Source organism: Aptenodytes patagonicus, chromosome 7 (assembly GCF_965638725.1).
Source record: "Aptenodytes patagonicus chromosome 7, bAptPat1.pri.cur, whole genome shotgun sequence".
NCBI classification, from domain to species: Eukaryota; Metazoa; Chordata; class Aves; order Sphenisciformes; family Spheniscidae; genus Aptenodytes; species Aptenodytes patagonicus.
The window spans coordinates 53,491,176-53,513,908 of NC_134955.1; the positions used below are offsets into that span (position 1 = coordinate 53,491,176).

The following is a 22,733-nucleotide window of genomic DNA, read 5'->3' on the forward strand; positions in this document are numbered from 1 at the left end:
GGTCGACAGCAGGCTCAGTACGAGTCAGTGGTGTGCCCTGGCAGCCAAGAGGGCAAACCGCATCCTGGGGTGCATCAAACACAGTATCACCAGCCGGCCAAAAGGGGTGATTATCCTGCTGTATTCAGCGTTGGTGCGGCCTCACCTTGAATACTGTGTGCAGTCCTGGGCCCCACAATTTAAGAAGGGTGTGAATATCCTTGAATGCGTCCAGAGGAGGGCAACAAAGCTGGTGACAGGGCTGGAAGGAATGTCCTATGAGGAGCGGCTAAGGACTTTGGGCTTGTCTAGTTTGGAGAAAAGGAGGCTGAGGGGCGACTTCATTGCTCCCTACAGCTTCATGAGGAGGGGAAGTGGAGAAGGAGGTGCTGATCTCTTCTCCCTGGTATCCAGTGATAGGATGCGTGGGAGTTGTTCAAAGCTGCATCAGGGGAGGTTTAGACTGGACATTAGGAAGCATTTCTTTACTGAGAGGGTGGTCAAACCCTGGAACAGGCTTCCTAGAGAGGTGGTCTATGCCCCAAGCCTGTCAGTGTTTAAGAGGCATTTGGACAATGCCCTTAACAAGATTCTTTAACTTTTGGTCAGCCCTGAAGTGGTCAGGCAGCTGGACTAGATGATCATTGTAGGTCCCTTTTAACTGAAATAGCCTATTCTATTCTAATTCAAGAGAGAATATTCAGACCACTATGTCCTCCATTTAGCTTGGACAACTCATAAAAACTATATATAATTAATGATCTAATAGTCCTACAGCTCTGCAATCCCCACTGGAGCAGAATACAAGTCCTGGCTAAAGCCAGCGGCAAAGCTACTGAAGATGGTTGACCTCCACTGCTAGCAAGGCCAGACTGTGGTACAGCGAGATGGAGAGGAACTCCGCAGACTTCTGGAGGATGACCCTCAGGGTTGCATCCCTTCAGCATAGAAAATGTGAAAAACAGCTGAAACAGTTGCCCATCAAAAAATATGGATCTTATTCCAATTAGTGTCTTCCCCTCTATGCATTTTAAGCATCAAGAGTAAATTAATGTCACAGGTTCTCTCTCTCTCTCTCCATTTATTGGATGGAAATACTACACCCAAAGGGCTAGACACTGATTCTGAAAAGGGATTAAAAAAAAAAAAAGAGCAAATGGGAAAAAAATCCCAAGTAAACAATAATGGGATAAGCAGCTATCCAGATACTTTATTTCACTGTCTTGCATCCTTTTACTGAGATCAGAGGGTGTAACTGGAACAGCCCAGCAAAGTGGGGTCAGTGCTAATTATGAAACCCCACCCAGAACACCCAACTGCCTGAGCTGAAATAGCTTTTGCAGATACTGAGAGTTCTGAAAGAGAAGGGCACTGGCAGCACACTTGACCAAATTAATCTCTGTTGTGACTGACTGAAAATGGAGCTACACCTGAGGCAAATTGTTCTTCCACCAATAAACCATCACTGCTTTAATTAAAGCAAATGACTGAACCACAGTTCTTATTGCCATCACTAGATGTCTCTTACTGCCCTGCTTTCTGAAAAAGTTGAGTATCTTCAAACAACATTTTACCCTTGAATGTTTCAGTATAACCTTGAAACAGAAACTGTTGTAAAAGAAACTGCCTCACAAAGACCCAAGTTATTAACACAATGACAGCTATACGTTTAGATATCTTTCAGAATTTGCTTTAATATTATTGATATTCTTCTCACTGGTATTTAATCCAAAAGGTCTTTAGGAAAAGGGAGGGAGGGAGGAACAGGAAAAAGCATCTGCACTTAGAAAAACAGGTCACTGCAGGAGGTTCTCACCATAAAATGCCTGCAATTTGCTAGTGAAAATAAAACTGCTTTTTACAAACCAGTGTGCAACAGACAGATATGCTATAGCTATCTTGCCAAGAATGATAACGCAAGAATTTTAGGTGGCAGAGTTTTATTTCGTTTAGAACCTCAGAAGTATTAGCAAGCAGCAAAGTGTCTGTTGACCAGAGCTTACATACACTTTTACATTCTCTGCAAAATACTGATTTATTTCATAAAGATCCTGCAATGAGCCACTCTTACCTTACTGCAACAGCCATGCTTCCTATAGGGTTGATTGGCAATGGCCTGGCTCCAGGAAATATTCCTCTACTCAGAACTCGAGCTCCATTTTGTATCACTCCCGGAGGAACTACAAAAAAAACCAAAAAAGGAACATTTTTTCTTTTAAAGGAAAAGTTAGAAAAATGTAGGAGCAAAGTGTGGAACTTAAGCTTTTCAATGAATTGAGAAAACATTAGAGAGGCTCATGTAGTACACTGCTTACCTTGAACATCTCAGCCTCAGTTCTTGTGAATGCCATGCTATTTCCAATGCTATTTTCATGGCAAAAAATTTAACAGCAACCAATGATAACATGCCTTGTGGAAGCCACTGCCTGACCCAGTTGCTGCATATCATTCCTTGTACAACCGAATCACTTTTGTTTTGTAATCGCCGTTCTGCTGGGAATGCATGTGCTTAGAGTCAAAACCAGCTATGAGCATAGATGTAACTATTTCGTCTACAATAAGAAACAACGACCCTCTACAGATAAACAGAATATAAGCACTTCACTGCAAGAACACAGGTCATAGCTTTTTATCATCCCAGCTTACTTTCTGAGCAGCCATCTCTTGGCCTCTGTCTCCTGCAAAATAAAATACTAACTACAAATGTGGATTTACCAGGAAAGCAAAGAGAAGAGGCTAAAAAGGCATTAGCTCCATACCACTAATTAGCCCCTCTCTCTTGCCACCGATGACCTCTGTCACCCCGCCTGACAGCAGTCATGTGCCTCCAGCACACGACTGGGTCACAGCCAAGCCTCCCCTCATCCAACACGGCGCGCTGATGCCACTGACACCGAACTGCGTAGGTACTGGCCACTACAGATGAGAGATTTCACTGGGGCCTTTTAACTTGGCTGTATATTGAAAACTGCAGCTCTGGCCAACAAGATTTTAACCTACAACCGAGTCCTTCTCTTCTATCCAGGCATGTTTCCGTGCGCTGCTCAGCCTCGGGCAGCCAACCCCCCAGCTGAAGGAATAGCAGAGGAAGCACTACCAAGGCACCACCAAAGGAAGAGTCTGTCCTTAGCAGGTCCTCAGCATTTTCCTCCTCCACTGTGGGATGCAGGACTGCTGAACGCAGTCCTCATCCTAGGCACTTACTAGGACTTATGTGTAATGCCATTTGTTTGCACAGCTATTATGTCCTTTCAGGTTGGAACAGTAACCTCCAACAGCCTCAACCCGAACTTGCTTCTTTAACGTCCACAGCTAGCCAGTTTGCTCACTTTTTCTTTACTATAAGTCATCGTTCATCCTGTAACTTCCCCTGATGGGGAACATCCAAAAAGAGAATGATGATCATTACTCTGGATGTATTATTTTTAAACATACAGATATTGTACAAATACATATAAGACAAATGTAAACCATATCACTTCATATACACCTACAGAATTTTATTTTTAAACAAATTACAGGGAGACCAGAAAAATCATTCAGCCTAAGAATCAACACATACACTTTACATGCCCAACTTCAAACGCTCACACCCAAAAATATTAGTGTATTCTGAAGCAGAGAAATGTAGTCTCAGAAGTACATTACTTCTAAGCTGCTGAGGTACATTTCAACTTCCTATCAGCACCAAGCCAGATCCACACCTCCCTTCCTGCTATCCTGATGCTCACCTTGCTTCACTCCAGACCACACAGATTAGTTCTGGGAAAATAATCTTCTCTCTCCTGCTGGTGAGAGCACATCACCCTCCTAATCAAATCCTGTCACTGCGTTATACCCACCCTTGCTTTTGAGCACCTCTGAAGAATAGGTCATTTATATTTAGGTGCTTAAGTACAGCCTCAAATGGCTAAAATTACAGAACCTACTTTATAACAACTAGGGTCAGCTTTCAATGACCAAAATAATTTAAAAATTGCTTTTTGCTACTTATACTTCACTACTTTGTGCACTTTTTCCTCCAGCACTAGATTATGAGAAATCGATCAAATCTGTTTCACTCAGGGGACACTATCAGGCTTTCAATGCTCCGATGTTTGGGTTTGTAGATATTGTAGAGGAATGTTATCTTGTTAAAAACTCCAAAATCTGAACTTATTATATTTGTTTCAACAGCATGACCTTAAGATGGCCAAAATACCAGTGTCATAAAAGAAAAGCAGTCTGCTCAAGGATATGGCTAACCTAAAATGCACAGATAACAGATAAATTCAAAGCAACAGATAAACCTACTAAGTATCAAGAGATGGATAAAAAGACATCATTTCCAATGGGCATGGTTTTTCCAACAGGCTTTCAAGAGGGACAGATTTTGTATTGCACTACACAGTACAGTTTCTCTACATTTACAAAGTCCCGTTAAAAGAAATGAAACAGGAGTTTTGACCAAGAAAGATCCAGGGATTTTCTCTTTACTGTGATACAAACCATAGAGTTTTATACTGAAATGAAACGTTTATGCATACACACAGAGCCACATGTCAGTTAGCTATGGATGTTGCCTAAATACATATACATATAAAACTTCAAAGCAAACACACTGACAGTTCTACTGCAAAAAGAGAGCAACAGGCTCCTCAATGCCCAAACTCTTCTTTCCATGGTTACCTAATTATCCTGGTCTGTTGGCAGAGTTAGCTGATGCTTACCTTATCCTCCTCTCCTACCCTCTCTTTCTGCCTTATTGACAACTCCCATTGCTTCTTTAAAAAATCCTGTTCACTTCCCCATGACTTCTTTAAAAACGTTGTCTCACGCCTTTCCTTCTTTACCTTCTCCGAGTTTCCTTTTTTCCTGCACTCATATATATATATGAAATACACTGCCAAGTCTCATAGCTTAGACTTTCTATATGTTGACATCCCCACTCGAACCCATCCTCCATCTTCCTCAACCCTTTGCAGGTTTGTAAGTCACAGTGTGCTATTCAGGAACACTTTCTTTGAAAGCTTCACATTTAAAAACATCCCCACCTCAACACACACACTCCACATCTTCCCTTCAGGAATTAAAAGTAGAATTTTGCTGTCCTCTGAAAATATCCCCAAAGAGACAACTTGGTACCTATTCCTGCCTATGACATTCACTTCAATCATGTCTGGTCTGTTCAGCGTGCCACCACTCATTGACTATTTGTGCCAGAAGAGGCCTTAACTTTTCTCTGAAGTACACCACAGCTTTGTATATTGAAAATCACCACTCAGAATTCACTAATTATTTCAGCTTACAACAGCAGTGTTATTGCTCCTGATTTTTATTTTTGTTTCCCCAAACTCTCTAAATTATGATGCAGCAATACCACTACATCACTAGTTAAGTTATGCAGACAAACAGATGCAAGGGATCAACTGAAGAAGGACACTGGGTGATGCAGTGTATCCTTTCAGTAAACATCTGGAACCATAATTAAAAAAAAAAAAACAAAACACCACAACTTGCTGGTAAATTAGTTTCTGTAGCATTCTAAACCTAAAATGAAAAGGAGGATCAAAATAATTCAATGGTAGAAGTTACTAATTTCTAGTTATCCACATAACCGATGTACCACTCTAAGACTGATCTCTATTGCTCACGCATCTCTACTCGTAGCATTTAAAGCATCAGTACCCATCCTTCCCAAAATGACACTAATTATTTAAAAAAAAATCTATTTATATAAAGTGCTAATACATTGTCCCTGGTACTCAGACACTTTCCTTGCCTTTGTGCAGGCTGTATGAATATGGCTACTTATTATCCAAGGAATTATTTTCACATGTTGGTACTTTTGAAGGGTTGTGGATTATTTACTGGAAAATACGTGGCGCTTTCATTCCAAAGATACATTTATGCCTTACAAGCTTTAATTACGTTTCAAAACCATACTTTGAGGTGAGGTATTTATATTTTAGATTGAAGATTCAAGGTGTGGAGGTAAGATAATTTACTCTAAGCCATATCATCAATCGGTGCCAGTCCAGACTAACACCTTACAGTCCAGACTCCTCTTTTCTAATGCTTCTTTAACCAACAGTACAGGCAGGTTACATGGTTCCCAATTCATAGGCAGAAGTGTGAAATGTAATTTACACCTTTTCTGTGCAAGTGCCGAGAGACGTTTATGTCTGAGAAATTCAGCTAAAGAAAACAATGCAAAAAGATCTGTGCATCTGTGATAAAGGCTTCCTCTTTCACAAAACATTCCTAGTGAAACTCAAAGAGTCTGAAACAACAAAATCATTATTCACCTTTCCGCTTTCATCACTGCTATGTTTTCAAGGAGGCATTGGATCTCATTCTGCTCTCAGGAAGCTTAAACCCAGGAAATACTTCCACTGGAGTAGAGTTAAACCGTGTACAGAGAATCTGCCCCTGATCTGCTGCATGAACGGGGAAACGATTTTTGGATCTCATGCTGCTCTGGTGGAATTCTACAACCTGAGTAGGATCTGCCAGCATTTCAAGTCTCCACCGATTAACTGTGGAGAGAAGCAATGCATCCAATGTCAAAAATCAAGACTGCATCTCTGAAATTCTCTAAGGGGGAAAATGATCTCTCTGTCTTTTCTAGCAAACTTTCACATTACAGTTTAACAGACAACAAAGTGAGTGCCATGTAGGAGAATATACCATAACCTGAACCCATCAAAACACTACTTTCAAATAGTATTAGAAAGATCCAACAGAAGTCCTCAAAAATCCAGTGTTGTTTTGTAGCCCGTACTCAGCCTCTGAAGGTGGAAAATAAGTAGAAGGCCACATGATCACTCCACAGCCAGCGCAGGACTGTTTCAATTCAGAGCATGGTCTTGTGTGCACGTTAGCTGCGTAGAATATCCCAAACTATGGACTTCTTTCATCACATCCCTTGACAGATTGCATCCATCTCTTACTTGCAAGCGTGCGTGCAGGTAAAGCAAACTTCCCCCATCCAGCTGAGCTAACAACCTCATCCAAGACCTTCGCAACAATCAAAACCACGTTAGCCTGGGTCCTTCCCTGAAGATTTGATTGTCTAACACACAATATAGCAATTTGGCAAAATTGAAATGGAAAAGAAGGAGGAAATACTCAATGGATAGAGCATTCACGGACACACTGACACCCCAACAGCTCACTAAATAAGGAAACCAACTTCTTGGTTAAATGTTGGCACATGGAAGTTAAATGAAATGTCAGCGCTGAAAGTGATTTGTTGTAAATCAAGGAAATGAAAAAGAAAGGGGTAACAAACATGTTCCTTATGTCATCTGGGAAACAACCATACACTTCATTAAACTGTCTAGCTCAAGGTAGCAAACATTTAGACTAGTGAGGAAGACTGAATAGTATTTATTGAAAACGAACTTTAAAAAAGTGGAAAATTAGAGTATGAAGGTATCCTGTCGGGACAGACTGGTTCTCTGCCTCTTCCGTCATCATGTGGCACATGCATTTATCTCAAGTTCTCTTCCCTGACCCATCTCTTCTAGCACAGAAGAAATCATTATAGACAAGAGAGACTCAGTTTCTGCTAATATCTGTCAGCTTCAGCTTCTTTCTGCCAATCTCTCTTCCAGGACAGTGTATAGCAAAATACTTCATCTCAGGCTTCAAGAACTGAAAATAGGAAATTGCTAATGATGTATAATTGATGGGATATCAGAAGTTGCCAAAAGCAAATGTTATCTGCCAAATGTGTAACTTTATTCACTTCAACTCTTTTATCCCATCATTTGGTGGGATAAATCCCATTTATTTGATGCCATCTGCCTAACTTCTTCCATTTTACTGCTCAAGGACAACTTTACAGCTCTTAAACTCCACTCTGTAGTCCTAACAAACTACAAATCAAGGATGCATCCAAGAAGATATTTACTCTAAACAAAAATTTGAGGGGGCGGAGAGAAGTGTATCCTGATAATCCTATCACACTCATACCTTGTCTAAGGACATTTAATAAAAGTAATTCAATCTTCCGAGTTATTTTTTGTGTAAGTAGAAAACCACGGCTAGCAATTCTTCATTTTGGTGATGCTGGAACTGCTCAGCAACAGACTAAACCATGCTGCTAAATCAAAATATGAGGAATAGGGAGAAAGAAGTAGAAAGTATTTCATAAAAGTAAGTTTTCTTTCCAATTCTATTTCCTCACTTTAATGACTTAATACTGAAACACTGAAGTAAAAAAAAAAACAAAAAACAAAAACCTCTTTAATAGAAGTTGAGGATGCCATTACCCCAAAAATCCCAGCAACTGGGAAGTTTCAACCCTATGAAAATGTCTTTTCCCAATTTTCACTTTGACACAGAATTGTCAGCAAAAATAAGTTTATGAAACATTTTACAGTCAATGATTTATCATTTTCTGATATAAAAAGTTAGGCTGGAAGCTGTCTAATAAGTTGGAATAAGTGACTTGTCCACAAGCAGTACAAACAGAACATTACAGTTATCAAGTTTCATATACGATAAAAAGTCCCAAGAAAACAGCATGTTCTATTTGATCCAATTTGGAGGATTTCTGTTATTAAGCAATTTTATACCAATTTTTTGTCTTGATTCCTGCAAATGTATCTTCCACATATAGAAGCCACTTGCATTAGCTTAAAAAGCAAATTTCATCGGGGTACAACTTTAGAAGTATAGAGGTACAGTATTAGTAGATCTCTTTAGGGAATTACTTCTCCTCCCACCAAATTTAAAATATATGTACCTATTCTGGGTTTTATATGCTTTGAGACAAAGATTAATAAAGATTTCCAAACCAGAGAGATGTTGATCTCACCCTTGGAAAGCCTGCTTTGTTAAGAAGCACCCAGCAAAACTCCGTGCTCATTATCTTCCCAGACATCTTTACCACAGCGCTTCAGACTCCTGTAAGGAACCACCCACAAAAACAGTGTTGCCAAGTCTCCTGAAGGCCACCACTTTCCAGCTAACCTGGGTGAGTAGTGGTGAGCAGTATCAAAAACAGAAGATGGATGTTCAGAGCTGAGGACTCTCAGTTTCCTGGTTTCTACCCAAACCCTGTCTGCAAGCACTGTTTATAGCTGTTTGCAGTATTAAACTTCAGCTTGAGCAACGTACTTACATTTGTGTGCAATTCCCAAATTATACAGCAACAGGCAAAGGACTACTCATGAATTTGAAGCCATGTATAATATCGCTGAGTCAGGAGCTTCTTGAATTAAATCAAGATTTCCAGTATAATCACTTTGACTGCCGCATTGTTTCACCAGCAGTAGCAGCAGCAGCAATACACTACACACACTCCCTTCTTACTGGTCCTTCCCTCAGAGTAAATGGTTCCAAGTTCAGAATGACCTCACCAATTAAGAAGGTATGCTACTTAAAATGCTTACAGTGACTTGAACCTCAGGAAATCCAAACACTGCAAAACCACCAAAACCAATCTCCATTTTATTCATGACAAAACACAATGGTTTGGCAAGACTAAATGACATGCTCAGGATGATACACTCTTAAGAGTGACTGGAGTGACAGCTGGTAACGTTTACTTTCAAATCACTGGTAAAAATTGAAGTATTGAAAATCTTAACAATTGTCCAAAACTAACCCACGGGCTTCACTGAGTTAGTAGTCATGACTTCTAAATTGAGCTTTACCATTTGTTCCATTTACCATCTCCTTTTCCTCTGCGCACTCTGTGAATTAGATTCCCATCAGGGAAAACAGGCCCAGAAATTTGACGCACTTGCCCAAGATGGCCCAGTACCCAGTCCCCTGCGGGTCAAAATACAGTTTTCAATGCAAGTCACATATTTTGGAATTAATATTAATGTACTGGCTACTAATAAAATCCAAAGTATTTGTAACTTGTGATAGTTGCTAATGAAGAAAGCAGGTGTTTCAGTTGCTGTTTCTTTTTAAACACAATCAAACCATACAAAACGATGAAATACAAGGACTTCCATAAACTGAAGCAAAAAAAGTATTAAAACTATGTTCCTACATGCCCTTTCTTAGCATATCACACTATCTTTCATGCTTTATTCTTGGTGCCAGCTGGATTGTATGTTTCAGTAGAGTCTTGCACAGAGCTGGCTACTTTGAACTTCTGCCTTTAGTTACAATCTAGAAGTATTTGCTCTGTGAAAATACTGCAAAGTGTTAATGTTTTAGAAATTGATTTCTGATGTCAACACCCCAACTATAATTGCATTATTTCCGACCTTTAGTGACAATGTGAACAATCAATTTCATGAGTCTATAAAGTAAACCCCCCCCAAACACAAAATAATCCTAATAACGGTGTTTTACTCTTCTATTCTGCCACCTTTTTTTGCATGAAAACTAAAGCATGGTGTGATTGGGGTAAATGGCAAGCAATGTTTATGCCAGCTCAGACACCATATCAGGATTTCCTATAAAAGCAAAAGCTGATTTTAAAATTCATGAGTGGTTGTTAGCAGTGTTTCACACATGGGTATGGAATTTTAAATGGTCATTTAAAACCATAAAGCTAATTAATCAATCTGTTACAAAACAGGAATAGTTTACTCTGGATTTTCTAATACCACTGAGATGGCATTCCTTTCTGACAGACTATATAAAGAGAATAAATTTTAATAAGACTTTGAATGATGGCTGGGGCTAACTTCTTCCTAAAGATGCTTTTAGCATCCACATTGCCTAGATGAGCACGGATTTTTATCCTGCTGGAAAGTTAGCTTTTAATCCAAGATGATGCCTTCAAAGTCAAAAGCTAACACATGTAACCGTCCACAAAAACATGAATCCAGACTCTGCCAGAATCCACTTTAGAGGTATCCATGTTTCACGATGGTTAAATGTTTGTAGGACAGGCAAAGGCCTTAACGGACTGGAGTTTTAAACTTTCTGACTTGTCAAGTTGTTATACTGTGAAATGACACTCAGGTTCTGCCTCCGTCTGACCATCTTTGTTGTGGAAGTAACTGGCACACTCGGAGTCAGACTCTCAGACCAAAAGGGGTTTTCAGTCAGGTATTAACACCTTTTGGCCAAACTGTAAACTATGTCTCTCCCTCTTCAAATCACTTCCAGGCAAGCTTGTCTTCAGAAGATGGGGCATTTTGCAGCCCTGATGGCTTGAGCACATGCTTGACACCACAGCCTGATATGACGAACGGAACTCTAAATCTTCAAGGGATCAAACAGTACCAGCATGCTTACTGCCCTGATCATTCACAGCTTGATTTACAGACCACTTGTAGTCACCGACAGAGAGCAGAGAATGAACTGTGAGCTTCTAGACGATGCTCAGCATTGCGATGAAATTTTTATAGCCCAATTGCCTTTTGTTTGAAAACTAATTTTAAATGTGATTTTTCATGCAATTGTTTCTTAATGTGCAGTAGTAATTAATATGCTTGAAGTTGCCTAAGATTTTCCTAACATGGTAGGTAAGTGAGACCCAACTGCAATTCATAGGACAGGCTGATTTACTTCCTCAGGTACCCATTCACACACACACACAAATATTTCTCATTTGTAATTCAGAGGATCTCTGAGGTTACGATAAAAACTTCTGCCCTTTCCTCCTGGCGCCAGCCAATTCTACCCAATGTTTGGAAGGATTCATGAACTCTGAGCAGACCCTGCATTTCAGTTTAAAGGCACAGAGGAAGGCCTCGTTATTTGCAGACGTTAAGGAGGGAGCAATGTGAATGAGGAGCTTTCTGCTTTCATCTCCCTCTCACTTTTGATGTCCTGACACAACAGCCCACTGGGAAGGTGACATGGAGGGAGAGATATGCCAAACTCGTAGAAGGCTAGAATTTCCTTCCTCAGAGCAACCTCTACAAACTAAAATAGCAATAAGCCATTTGCCAACCTGCAAGCTATGATCTCTATGAAATGGCAGTGCCCAAGTCTCCAAATCATTTCCATGCAAACACCTGCAATGCTGGCAAACATGCGCATGTGATAAAAATCTGCAGTGCGTTTAGTACATGCAGCTTACTATGGATCTCCTCCCTTACTTGTCTGCGATCTTCTCTTGCTCTCCAGTTCCTCCAGGAGTTCAGATTATTCTGTGTTTTTCCCATCCTTTTCCGTGCACATAGTGCTTTATTTCTCCTTCCCTCTCTCACATACCCTTTTACCCCTGCACTCTCATTCTACCCCACCTTCTTTTCCCCTTTTCTCTGCCCCACAAACCTGGCTTCTTTAAATTTCGGATCCTCTGAAGATCTCTCATTTTATTCTTCCCACTAAGCCAAATGATAACCTCCTCTCCCCGATAAGATCTTTCCTTTTTCCTACCTACACATAGCTGGGATTGCTCACCCTTTTACTGTGCGCAGTCCCTGAAAGCTGTTCAGGAGAGGAGGACAAGGACCACTCTTCTCTCTTTCCGGAACAGACAGTTTCTTCGTACATCGTGCTCTCCCTTGAGAGGAGCTTCTCAAGAGGCATTTCTCTGGCAGGGTCACAAAGCAGGCTGACAATAGCTTTCCTCAGCTGCACAGGAAATGCTTTGATGGTAATTGACTCTCTTCCCCAGGCAGAGTATCAAAGCGCAAATCCAGGCTTCCCCTGGAATTTGGATTTGGCTGCGTGAGCTATAACAATAGCGGTGATGCTAGACAGGCTTGATAATGGCTTCTATTTTAACTTCTGCCTTTATTTTTTAGAGCTGCCTGTCACTTGGCATTACTACCATGCTTGCTGACCAGCAATATGTTTGTTTTCTTGTACTCTCTGCTTTTGTACGGTTGTATTACTCTACGGATTCCTCTAATACCTTCACTGCAAGCTCTGTGGGGCAGGATGATTCCCACCCTATTTGCAAGCCCAGTACAGTAGGGGCCACGGCCCCTTCAGTGCTGTGTTAGTACACAGCATCAAAACCTCGGGTCCGGTCACAGAACAAGGAAGACAGTATTGGCAGGAAATGAGACCTTTCCTTGCTCCCCGGAGCCTGCCTACTGCCTTGCATCAGATAGAGCAAAGCAGCAAAACGGGCAGGATGTGTGCAAGGAAGGAGTTGAAACAGTGCCCAAGTGAATGGAAAGTATCCAGATGGCTGTGGTAACTCACACGATGGGAGTCAAATCAAAACAAAATGAAAACAAAACCATATGCCATCTACCCTTCGCTCTCTTGCTCTCTTTCTCTCTCTGCCTTTCTCCTGGCTGTTGCCCCAGGTCTTTCTATCAGTACGGATAATAGTATGTTACTCAATTATGTGTATGTCATGAATAACAATAACCCCTCTTTTACATTAGAGATCATGGATTACTATTATTCATGTAACAAAGAATGTAGTATGAACCACAAAATTATACTCATGTAAGGGTCAAGGAAGCGTAAGGGTCTACAAGGGAAGTTATATTTCTTCATTAAATCCTTCTTTTTATCTGGTATGCTGTATACTTATAAAAGAGAATATTAACTTTACACGTCTATGTTGCTATATGCTATAGAAATATCTACTCACAACCTGCTTGTATCTCAGGGGGAGTATTCAAAAGCATCATGGCAGTGGCAGCATCAATGTCAGGATCTGGAAAAATCAACCAATAAATACATTATTTACAACTGGGCTAATCTTCTTGCCCCCGTTGCTAAACTATAGGTTCAACCAAATCTCTGCAGTGAAAAGGTATAAGAGTTCATTATTCAGAGGGCTCGTTGATCACACATTGAATTTACCCCCAAACTTGCATGTAATCCCATTGATACTATTAAGTAGAGCGCAGCGATGAACGTCACCAAACCGTACTCATGTGTGCATGATTCCTTCGCTGTTACCCTCATGAATTCACTATTTAGTTCTGTGGAGAGTATTTAGATTTTCTTACAAAGGATCTGTGAAAGCAGATGCAACACCACAATTTGGAAGCAACACACAGGGATGAGCTGACAGTAGAGTGGGAAAGCGTAAGGAACAGCTACACCTGAGCAAGTACAGATGACACTCAGTCATTTCGATTTGTCGGTAAGGATTTCAGCGGTGTTTGAGAAAGTGTTGGAAGCCAAACTGCTACAATTAAGGGGGGGGGGGGAACTAGCATTTCATTGAAGCATCAACTTATTTGCATCCTCATCCATTGTCACTTTAATATAAGCAAAAATCATCGGCCGGCTGCTGTTATTCTTAAATTGGTTTCTGAATCCATCACGAACAGTCAGTTGACAGATGGTAAGTTATAGAGACAGAACAAGATATGATCCTTTTATAACTATATTCACTTGCTTCACACACAGCAGCTCGGCTGCTATGGAAATGTAGGTAGCTATGACAACAGTAAACAACCCCAGAACGGCCACTGAATAAGCTGAAAAGAACATCTGCCCCAGCAAAGCGTCCCAGCTGCCCTGGGGCGCAACTTGCTAATCGTGCAGTGATGCCGCGTGACAGAGAAAGCCGCCTATGCCATGTCCAAATAAATGAAGTGTGCAATTGAAGCAGACATAAAAACACACACCCTGGCCGACTGCTGCCTCTGCGCTGCTAAACTGAATGACTAATGAGTATGCATTTGTTGTTTCGGGTTTTTTTTTATTTTTCCAGCTTGTCAGTATTTATACTAAATTACATACCAAAAAATTCAATTTACTGCTAATAGCTTCATGGCACTTTATTTTGGCTATTATGTTAGAAAATTACTTTTCACTGTTAAAAATATATGTATATTGTACCTTTATATATTTCAAATCTATTGCCAGTAATGTGATGTGGTATAAAGTCCTGCAATTTATTAACAGTACAAATGACGCAGAGAGGATTTCAGTATCTGTTTAAGCAAAACAGAAATTCACTTGACCGATTAAGGAAAAAAAAGGGGTTTTTTATTAGTTTAAGTATGTACTATTTTTCCGTGAATAGCTGGAAACACACTTCTAATGGCTACTCTCTTATTTAATTGCTGAAACAGTAAACAGAGCAACAGTGTAGCAGGGGTAAAACTAAAATTGAAGCAGCAGCAGACTAAATTAGTGTAAAAGGTGCCCACATACTAGAAAGCAGGTGCCCATCTGTCTCCTGCACAGGTCGGCATATCCTTTTCAAAAGTCACCAGCAGACTCCTCAGAAAAGCAGCTTTACCAACTTATGTTCATCTTCAAGTCTGAAGATACAGCCAAAGCAATATTCCCGCTGCGAGCATCTATGCTAAAAGTGCCATTTCCAAACAGCTTCACTCCTGAACACGTGCCATGTTGCAGGACTGGATCCATACAGCACACAGCCCACATAGCAAGTTTCTCTTTAGTCAAACTGAAGAGGGATAATCTATCTAACATTAAAAAGCAAGACAAAAAGCAAAGAAGCCTGAGAAATAAAGCCAAACCAAACCAGAATTCTCCCATCTCTTTCATACCATAAAATCAGAAGATTGTTAGAAGTTGAATTTACTGTATCATAATTCATACAGCCAACTTCAGCATTTGTTTATCAGCTGTTCCTAAATTTTGTTTTCTTGTTTTACTTTAAATAAGGTCCCACCACTGGGTAACATTGTAGCATAACGTTAATTTTGCTATTGAAAGAACAAAAGGACACAACCAGAAAAAACACATTTCCTGCTGACTTCGGGTTTTGTCTGTGTAACACTCTGTGCTTTGAGATAAAATTGATGCAATCAGTTTATCTTGAAAGGTGCGTTCTTAGCCTTCGGACCACTAATGGTACCACCGTGTTTCTGTAATGACTTCACAACACTAACGAGCTGTTTACAACACACAACTGCATCCACAGCAGCTGTTTTCCAAAGCACAACCATGATTCAAGCACATCCACACCTGCTATGGCATCTAGCTCTGTTCCCATTGGTATATTCTTGAAGGAACCAGACAGCTATTCCATAATGCCTTGGCAGAGGTAAGAGGGCTTGGAGACACGCACCCAGGGTGGTGTCAGTAGGATCGAGGACACTGTGCTTTGGGTTGTCCTTCTGCAGAGAGGAAAAAAAAAAAAGGAGGGACTGGCTGCATAAGGAAGTCAAGGGCTGAGGGCCAGCAGTCAGAGACCACACAAAAAGGCGCAGAAGCAACATCCGAGGGCAAAACTGAAAGGCCAGTTCATTCTTGCGCAGCGTTTACGCTCGCAATTTGCAAGTGTTCTCCTGAGAAGGACATCAAGAAGAGCCAAAAAGTAGTCACGAGGAGCAGCACTGAAGCCAGGCAAATGAAGGGCGTCTTTCCTTGGACTGGCATTTCCTCCGTAGACTCCTGGTACCCACCAGTGCCCCCACGCCGACTGCCCTTTCCCCACAGTTGGCGCCTTGGTGAAGACTCTTCCACGCGGATCCTCTCATTTGTAGCAGTAAGGGCTGACCTCGCATGGCAGCCCGACCAGCCTGGTAACTGGATCCTCTCCCTTCTACCCGCCTGTCTGCATTTGTGAAGCTGTGGATTTCATTACTGAGATCTCTGTCCTACCTGAAGTCTGCGATCAACACAAAGGCTCCTGAATTTATTAACAGTGGGTGGTTAGTGAAAAATGATTGCAGGAACATCTTTCCCTAGGAAACCAGGTTAAAAATAACTACATACAAAGTTTTGGAATTTAGAAAATTAAGTATTTAAATGAATGCATTCTGGTTTCTTTTTGATAATTAAAGTGGTGGCTTGACTGCATACACAAACTGTATGTTCATTTTTTGCTAGTGGAAAGCAGAAGATGCCCAACTTTCCCAGTGAAAGAGGAAAGTAAGGAACAACAAAGAAGAGGAAGGATTGTGGGTGTTGTACGAAGAAGGAAGAGTACGTCAAAGTCTCAAACAGGCAACATCGGAGAGTGACAAAAAAATAGCGGCAAAAATTGCCAGCAGCCACAGCTCTCCCTAACAGATGACTGCCGTCTATATACTCAGTGCTTCATGCTACAATCTGAAGTTTCAGTGCTTGGTCCCTCATCCACCAAGTGTCCTTCACAGGGTTATCAGAACGGACCTGGAAGAAACGTTAAGCACTTACACAAACTCAGAAGGCATGAAAGCATACATCCCAACGCAGTTCAAAGCCAACAAGGGGCAGGAACCCCACCACTGCTGCAGAACCTCCCCTTGCAGTGGGAGCCTACTGTTATTTTTGCCAGCATTGCTTTCAAAGACAAAAGTTCTTTTGATGAAGACAGTATCAACAAAGGGTAAGTCACAAACCTCATGGCAGGTCTGTTGGCTGCATTTTAGATTCAAACCCCTCTTCAGCTAAGTGTGCCAAAGTGACCACCAAATCGCTGAACAGCATCTAGTTCTTTCACTGAGGAACTAACCTACAAATTATCACTCTGTGGAATTACTATCTAGTCCATAATGTCAAGACGTGCTTTGAGCCAAACTTCACTCTGCACATTACCTGTATAGATCAGAATCTGTCCTGCACAGGCATGTGAAGTGGCGAAATAGTAGGCATGAAATATTTTGGCACGAGATTACATACAAATGTTCAGCAATGCAGAGGATAACCCTCAGGTAGCAGACTGTTTACTCTAGAATTGACAAAAAATAATTAAAACCGAACAGGGTACCTGAGAAAGCCGGATGTGACAGCTGTCCTTTTATTATGTTTGTGATCTCTGATCAGAGTTCATTTCATAGAGAGAGGAAGTGTTTTATAGTAATTCATATTATTTTGATATTTTTATTTCAAACTTTGATCTAATTTCACTGAATGCTTCAAGTCCATCCCCTTCCAACTAAATCATAATAAAAATTAGGATAACACGGTCCCTCTTGATTTTGCTAGAGGGTATTTATTTTTATAGCCATACTATGAGGTTTTAAAGGAAATAGCAGTTGAAGCAGTTCAAAGCAACCATGGCCTGAATTTTCCAGCACAGATGCCTAGAGAGGCACTTAAGATGCATATTTAGGTACTACTAAAATGTTACCGCCAACTGACGTAAAAAATATAGTTAGTAAATAAACCGCACCATCTGTACACTACAACCATTGCCATGTTATCTCATCAGGAAGGAATTTATAAGATCTTCTTTTAATTTAAAGTTACTACCTCTAAAATAGAACTATTTTTGTAAAGAATTTCACTTCACCATTCAGTATGCTAGCTTTTGGCCCCTTCTGCTTCTGCCTCAGCACCCTCCACTGCTTTTTTCCATTCAAATGCTCTACTCTAGCTGGAATGCATAAAACTTGGAATGCCACTGTACTCAGAAGATAAAAGTCCAGTTTATTCCTTTTCTACAAGATCAGTCTTTTTATTCCCTGCTTCAATTCCTAGCACAGCTCATTCCTACATGTTTTTTGTGATCTGATTCTTTGATATTTTCAATTTTCAGCAGCAGGAAAATGTTGCAGAAGCAACACTGTCTTCCACCTTTTACCTTCAGGCTTATTAAACTGCAACAGAGCAAATAGCAGCTTGCCCCTATATAACTTGTCTGCTAATAGATGTGCCTTTTGCCTTCCCACAACATGATGGTTAACCTTGGTATGAGTCAGGTTAGGTCAAAGACATAAAGAATAATTAATAGAGTTAAGGCTTTTTTCCCCCTGGTTTTTTTTTTTCTTTTCCTATTTTTAATGTATTTTGCCTGATGACAGAATAAGAACATAGCTGTTAAAATAAAACTGCAATGTGCAAGATAGAAAGAAATACCTGAAGAAAACTGTAAGTACTGTAACTCTGTCAAACTCCTCGGTGTAGGATGCCACTGAGTCCACTTCTGAAATATTTAAATAAGGTTGAGTAGAGCTCTTAAAATAAACAGAATACTTGTGGAAGCATACGGTAAGCCAACAGGATTCAGAACCAAGATCTTGGGAAGAAACAAGAAATTATATTCGTACCTCAACAACAGTGCACGAAAGACCAAGAATGAGAATTCTGGAAGCTATATAACAGAGGCCAGGAGGAAGCAATTTCACTAGCAATACAAAACTGGTCTGTGGCAGTCACAGTGGTTCTCCCACTCCTTTGAAAGGATCTAGTATGAGACACAGAAGAAGAAAGGTACGGGTCTAAACGAACCAATAATTTTTCCCGTTTTTTAAGTTCATTTCCAGCACTGCCAAGTAAGCTATGGCACAAATTATTCTGAGAGGTCTAATTTTCAAAAATACAGAACATTTGTAAAAGAAACCTTCTTCCTGCTCCTCTAATTTGTTAAATTTGTACCGTCGTGAAGCTACAGATACAATTTCCATTCTCTAACAATACCATTTTATCAGCTGAAAAACTGTATAAACAAACAGTTACAACATATATTCTTGTTAAAAATATTAGCTTTAATAAAAAGAAAGATAGGAGGAAGAGTTACAGAAGGTCTTACACATGCCCAAACTCAGTGGTTCATCTATCATTTGCAAAGCTGTATGACACCAAAACATATCATTCTAACTTTTCATCTCTGTAGTAAAGATTAAGATCAATTAACTGTTAAAAGAAAGACTCACAACACTGATATATATTTTACCAGTGCAATACAAAAAACTTTTAAGAGACAGCTGAATAAAGAGAGATGAGATATACATCCTATGCATGAAAATGGCGTATTATAATACATTCTCTGCTTAGAAACAGGGCGGAGATGTTTGCTTTGGTTTTGTTCCTTTATTTTTAAAATAATTTTTCCTTTTGGTATACATTACTGGCAAGCTTAATTTTCAGTGCTGAAGGATGTGAAAATAAATTTTATCCATCACAGAGGCAACAGTAAAATCTTTTTTTGACTCCATGCAGCCTGTGCAGCTTGTAGTACTGAACAGAAAACATCAGCTAGAGAAAGCACTAGCCAGTGAGCCCAGCACAGAAGAAGAGAGAAACAATTTGCTGTTCCATCATGTACTTACCTAATTTGTGATCAGGAATTTCAACCATCTTCTTAACTGACTGCTGCAGCCTCAGCTTCTACAGTGGAAGATGGGATTATGAGGGCTGTAACTCCTTGCAGCCTTACAGGTTGCACACGTATTTTTTTTGACCAAAGGATACACATACACACAAATACACATGCTCTTTGTCCCCAGTTATGCAGATGTCTGTTATCTCTAACTGGGACATCAAGGTCATCACTGCTCAAGCTCAAGCTTTCATAATGGCCCTGCTGCTAACAATAGGTTTTTCTTCCAGCAAAGTGGGAGGATGGCTGGCAGGAGGAAGCCGTCCACAAAACTCTTGACCATTTAAGACCAAATAAACCATACCTTATTGTCCCATACAAGTGTTTGTTGCAAGCACTCATTTCCCTCTAATGCTATTTCAAAATACATTCCTGTCCACCAGACCCTGAGAACCAAGGATGTCTTTCAGTCCAGCATGCACAGGACATGCTGACTGGAAAAGAACCGATGCATCTTGCACAGCCCGAGTGACCCTTGGGGAAATGCTTACAAGTCCCCCCCTCTCTCAGCCACTGGTTCTGCAGGAAAAGGTGGCTTTTGAGTACTTTCACTGCAAGATGAGTCTCCAGGACAGCTTCACCCCTAACATCCCAACTACTGGAACCACCATGGCACAACCCACAGCATAAACACAGCAGGGGAAGGCTGGGGGAGGCAAACAAATTCCACACCGGATTCAGGGTCCAGAAAGGGAAGGAGGAAATGTCAGATAAACATGAAAACAACAGTGAGAAAGGTATTTCAGGGATTTGAAGGAAAAAAATGCTACTAATGATGAGAAAAGGGGTCAGGCATGTGACACTGCCAGTGAAAGGACTGTATATAGTCTAACTAGGGAGCCAAATGTAGTCTAAAACCAAAAACAAGAGCAGAAAAGGTGAACAAAAAACCCAACAGCTAAAATAGTTGTGTGCTAATAACGCAGGCAGACTGACATAAAAAAAAGAGGAACTCAAGGCACGAGTGTTATTACAGGAAAATTCACAAACAGGGTAGAACGGCAATTATTATTGAAACAGGTGTCAAAAGGTCTGTGCTTTTCAAGGAAAAGAAATACGGGTTTTCTATGGAAGGATACTGTCATGCAATAATGAAACAGCAGACTTCAGAAATAAAGAAAAGAGAAGAAAACAGAGTATGTTTGGAAATGCTGTGGAAAGATGGTCAAAGACGACTTCTAAGAGAGAGACACTGGGTCTGCTCTTGTCTTCTTGCACCAGATATGGATCTGGATAGAGCTCTGCATCATTAAAGAAATGGGCATTATGTCAACATGGGAGACCAACTTCACAGTACAGACTGGAGAACAAATGCTATTAACCATGGTAAGGCCAGTTATTCCTGGATGTGACAGTTGACAAGTTTCTTTATCCACGTTGCTGAATGAACAAGAACAGATTCTTTTCTGCTTTTTATCTTAAGTAACGAGAACAACTTTGGAACAGGGGACCATGAAGTGATTCAGTTTAGATTAAGTAGGAAGGATAACAGCAAGCCTAATTTTCTTTAAGATCTAGGATTTCCAAAGAGCAAGTTTTTATGAACTAAACGGTTTCTCTGAAACCTCTGGGAAATAGACTGGGCTGAGGAACTCTAGACCTCAGCCTGCGGGAGGCTGCAGTTCCTCCAAGTCACTGCGCAAAGAGCTCTCTCCAACTTGTATCCTGAGAAAAGTAGGAAAGATTCATTCTTTGGAAAAAAGAAGAAAAAAAGCTAAAAACCCAAGCTGGATAACTGAACCGACACAGAAACCTACTTTAGGAGAGAAAACAGAGAGCTTGGCTTGCTCAGTTAAGCAAAACAAAGGCAGAAAAGAAGTAAGACTCTATGAATACAATGAGGTGACCACAGGATGCAGGGCGGGGGAAACAAGGAAGAAGAACTATTAAGTTTAAAGACAGCTTCAGTGAAGCAACATTGGTTGAAGACAGACTGGTAACCAGAACACTTCTAGACAACACAGCAACAGTATTTTGGAAAACTCTTCTAACAGGAGCTGGAGCAAAGTAAAAAGATTGAATGTGAGTTTTCAGAAGTATTTACGCAGTGTCGCTGCTCACAACGTGACCCAGGGAAAGGGACTCTCCAGAAGCTGCCTGCCAAACTGTGCTTCTCTAGGGCAGGTAAGTCCTCCGCAAAACGCTATGACAGAGAGGGAAAGAGCACAAAAACACAGTCATGAAGAAACTATACCAGTGGAAGCCTATTTACACAGAGGCTCATCTACCTAAACCTGCAGAAGCACCAGGATGATGTCTGACACTCCAGAATCAGACTTCGCACCACTTCATGACAAAGCCGACCTGCAAAAAGCTTAAAGGCAGCGCTATGGAGGCACAGGACCCATACCTATCAGCTTCCAGCATGCCATGTGCCCTGAGCTGCTGAACTCAGGCAGGATGCCTGAAGCTCGGTGGCTATCTGCACTTGGAGGAGAGCGGCACAGAGCTGGAGCCTCATACCTGACACTCAACGCAGTGCAGAGTGGTGATGTAAGCCCACAGCTGTCATATGCGGCCGGCCTGAGCACTGTGGCAGCAGCTTTAAGCATGTAAGCGAGACTCCCGGTATAATGAAGAGGAGCTGGCCAGAGGCTACTCCAGTAGCACTTGAACCACAGCACTGTGAAGGAAAACCAGTGAGCAAGCCATGCGAGACCTGGCTTGCAAGTGGTCTCACCTCTTCCATTGCACTCCCATGCCTGCATATAAACTTCTGTTCAGACTCTTGCCTTCTCTCTTCTGCTCTCCTCTGCAGGACAGCAGAGCAGGTCCAGGCAGGAAGGTGCAGAGAGGTGCCAGCAGGCAGAGCCTCGTACGTGGGGGACTGGGAGAACCAGAGGGGAAGGATGGTGGCCCACAGCTTAGGGAGGTCTGTGCACAGGGGCTTCTTCGTGAACCTAGGAAAGGCTGGGAAAAC

At 41.0% G+C, this 22,733-nt stretch overlaps 1 protein-coding gene across 7 annotated transcripts in view; it reads right to left on the reverse strand.

The window, feature by feature from the left end:
* Window positions 1–22,733, reverse strand: part of FOXN3 (forkhead box N3) — a 215,718-nt gene that overhangs the window by 16,993 nt on the left and 175,992 nt on the right. For 4 of the 7 annotated variants that reach the window (XM_076345255.1, XM_076345259.1, XM_076345254.1 and 1 more), the window contains exons 5-6: window positions 13,445–13,510; window positions 2,051–2,159 (exon numbers count right to left, since the gene is read on the reverse strand). In XM_076345255.1, coding sequence (XP_076201370.1) covers window positions 2,051–2,159; window positions 13,445–13,510 — 175 coding nt within the window. The remainder of the gene's footprint in view (window positions 1–2,050; window positions 2,160–13,444; window positions 13,511–22,733) is intronic. The other 3 variants (XM_076345261.1, XM_076345260.1, XM_076345258.1) reach the window with 2 other exon arrangements.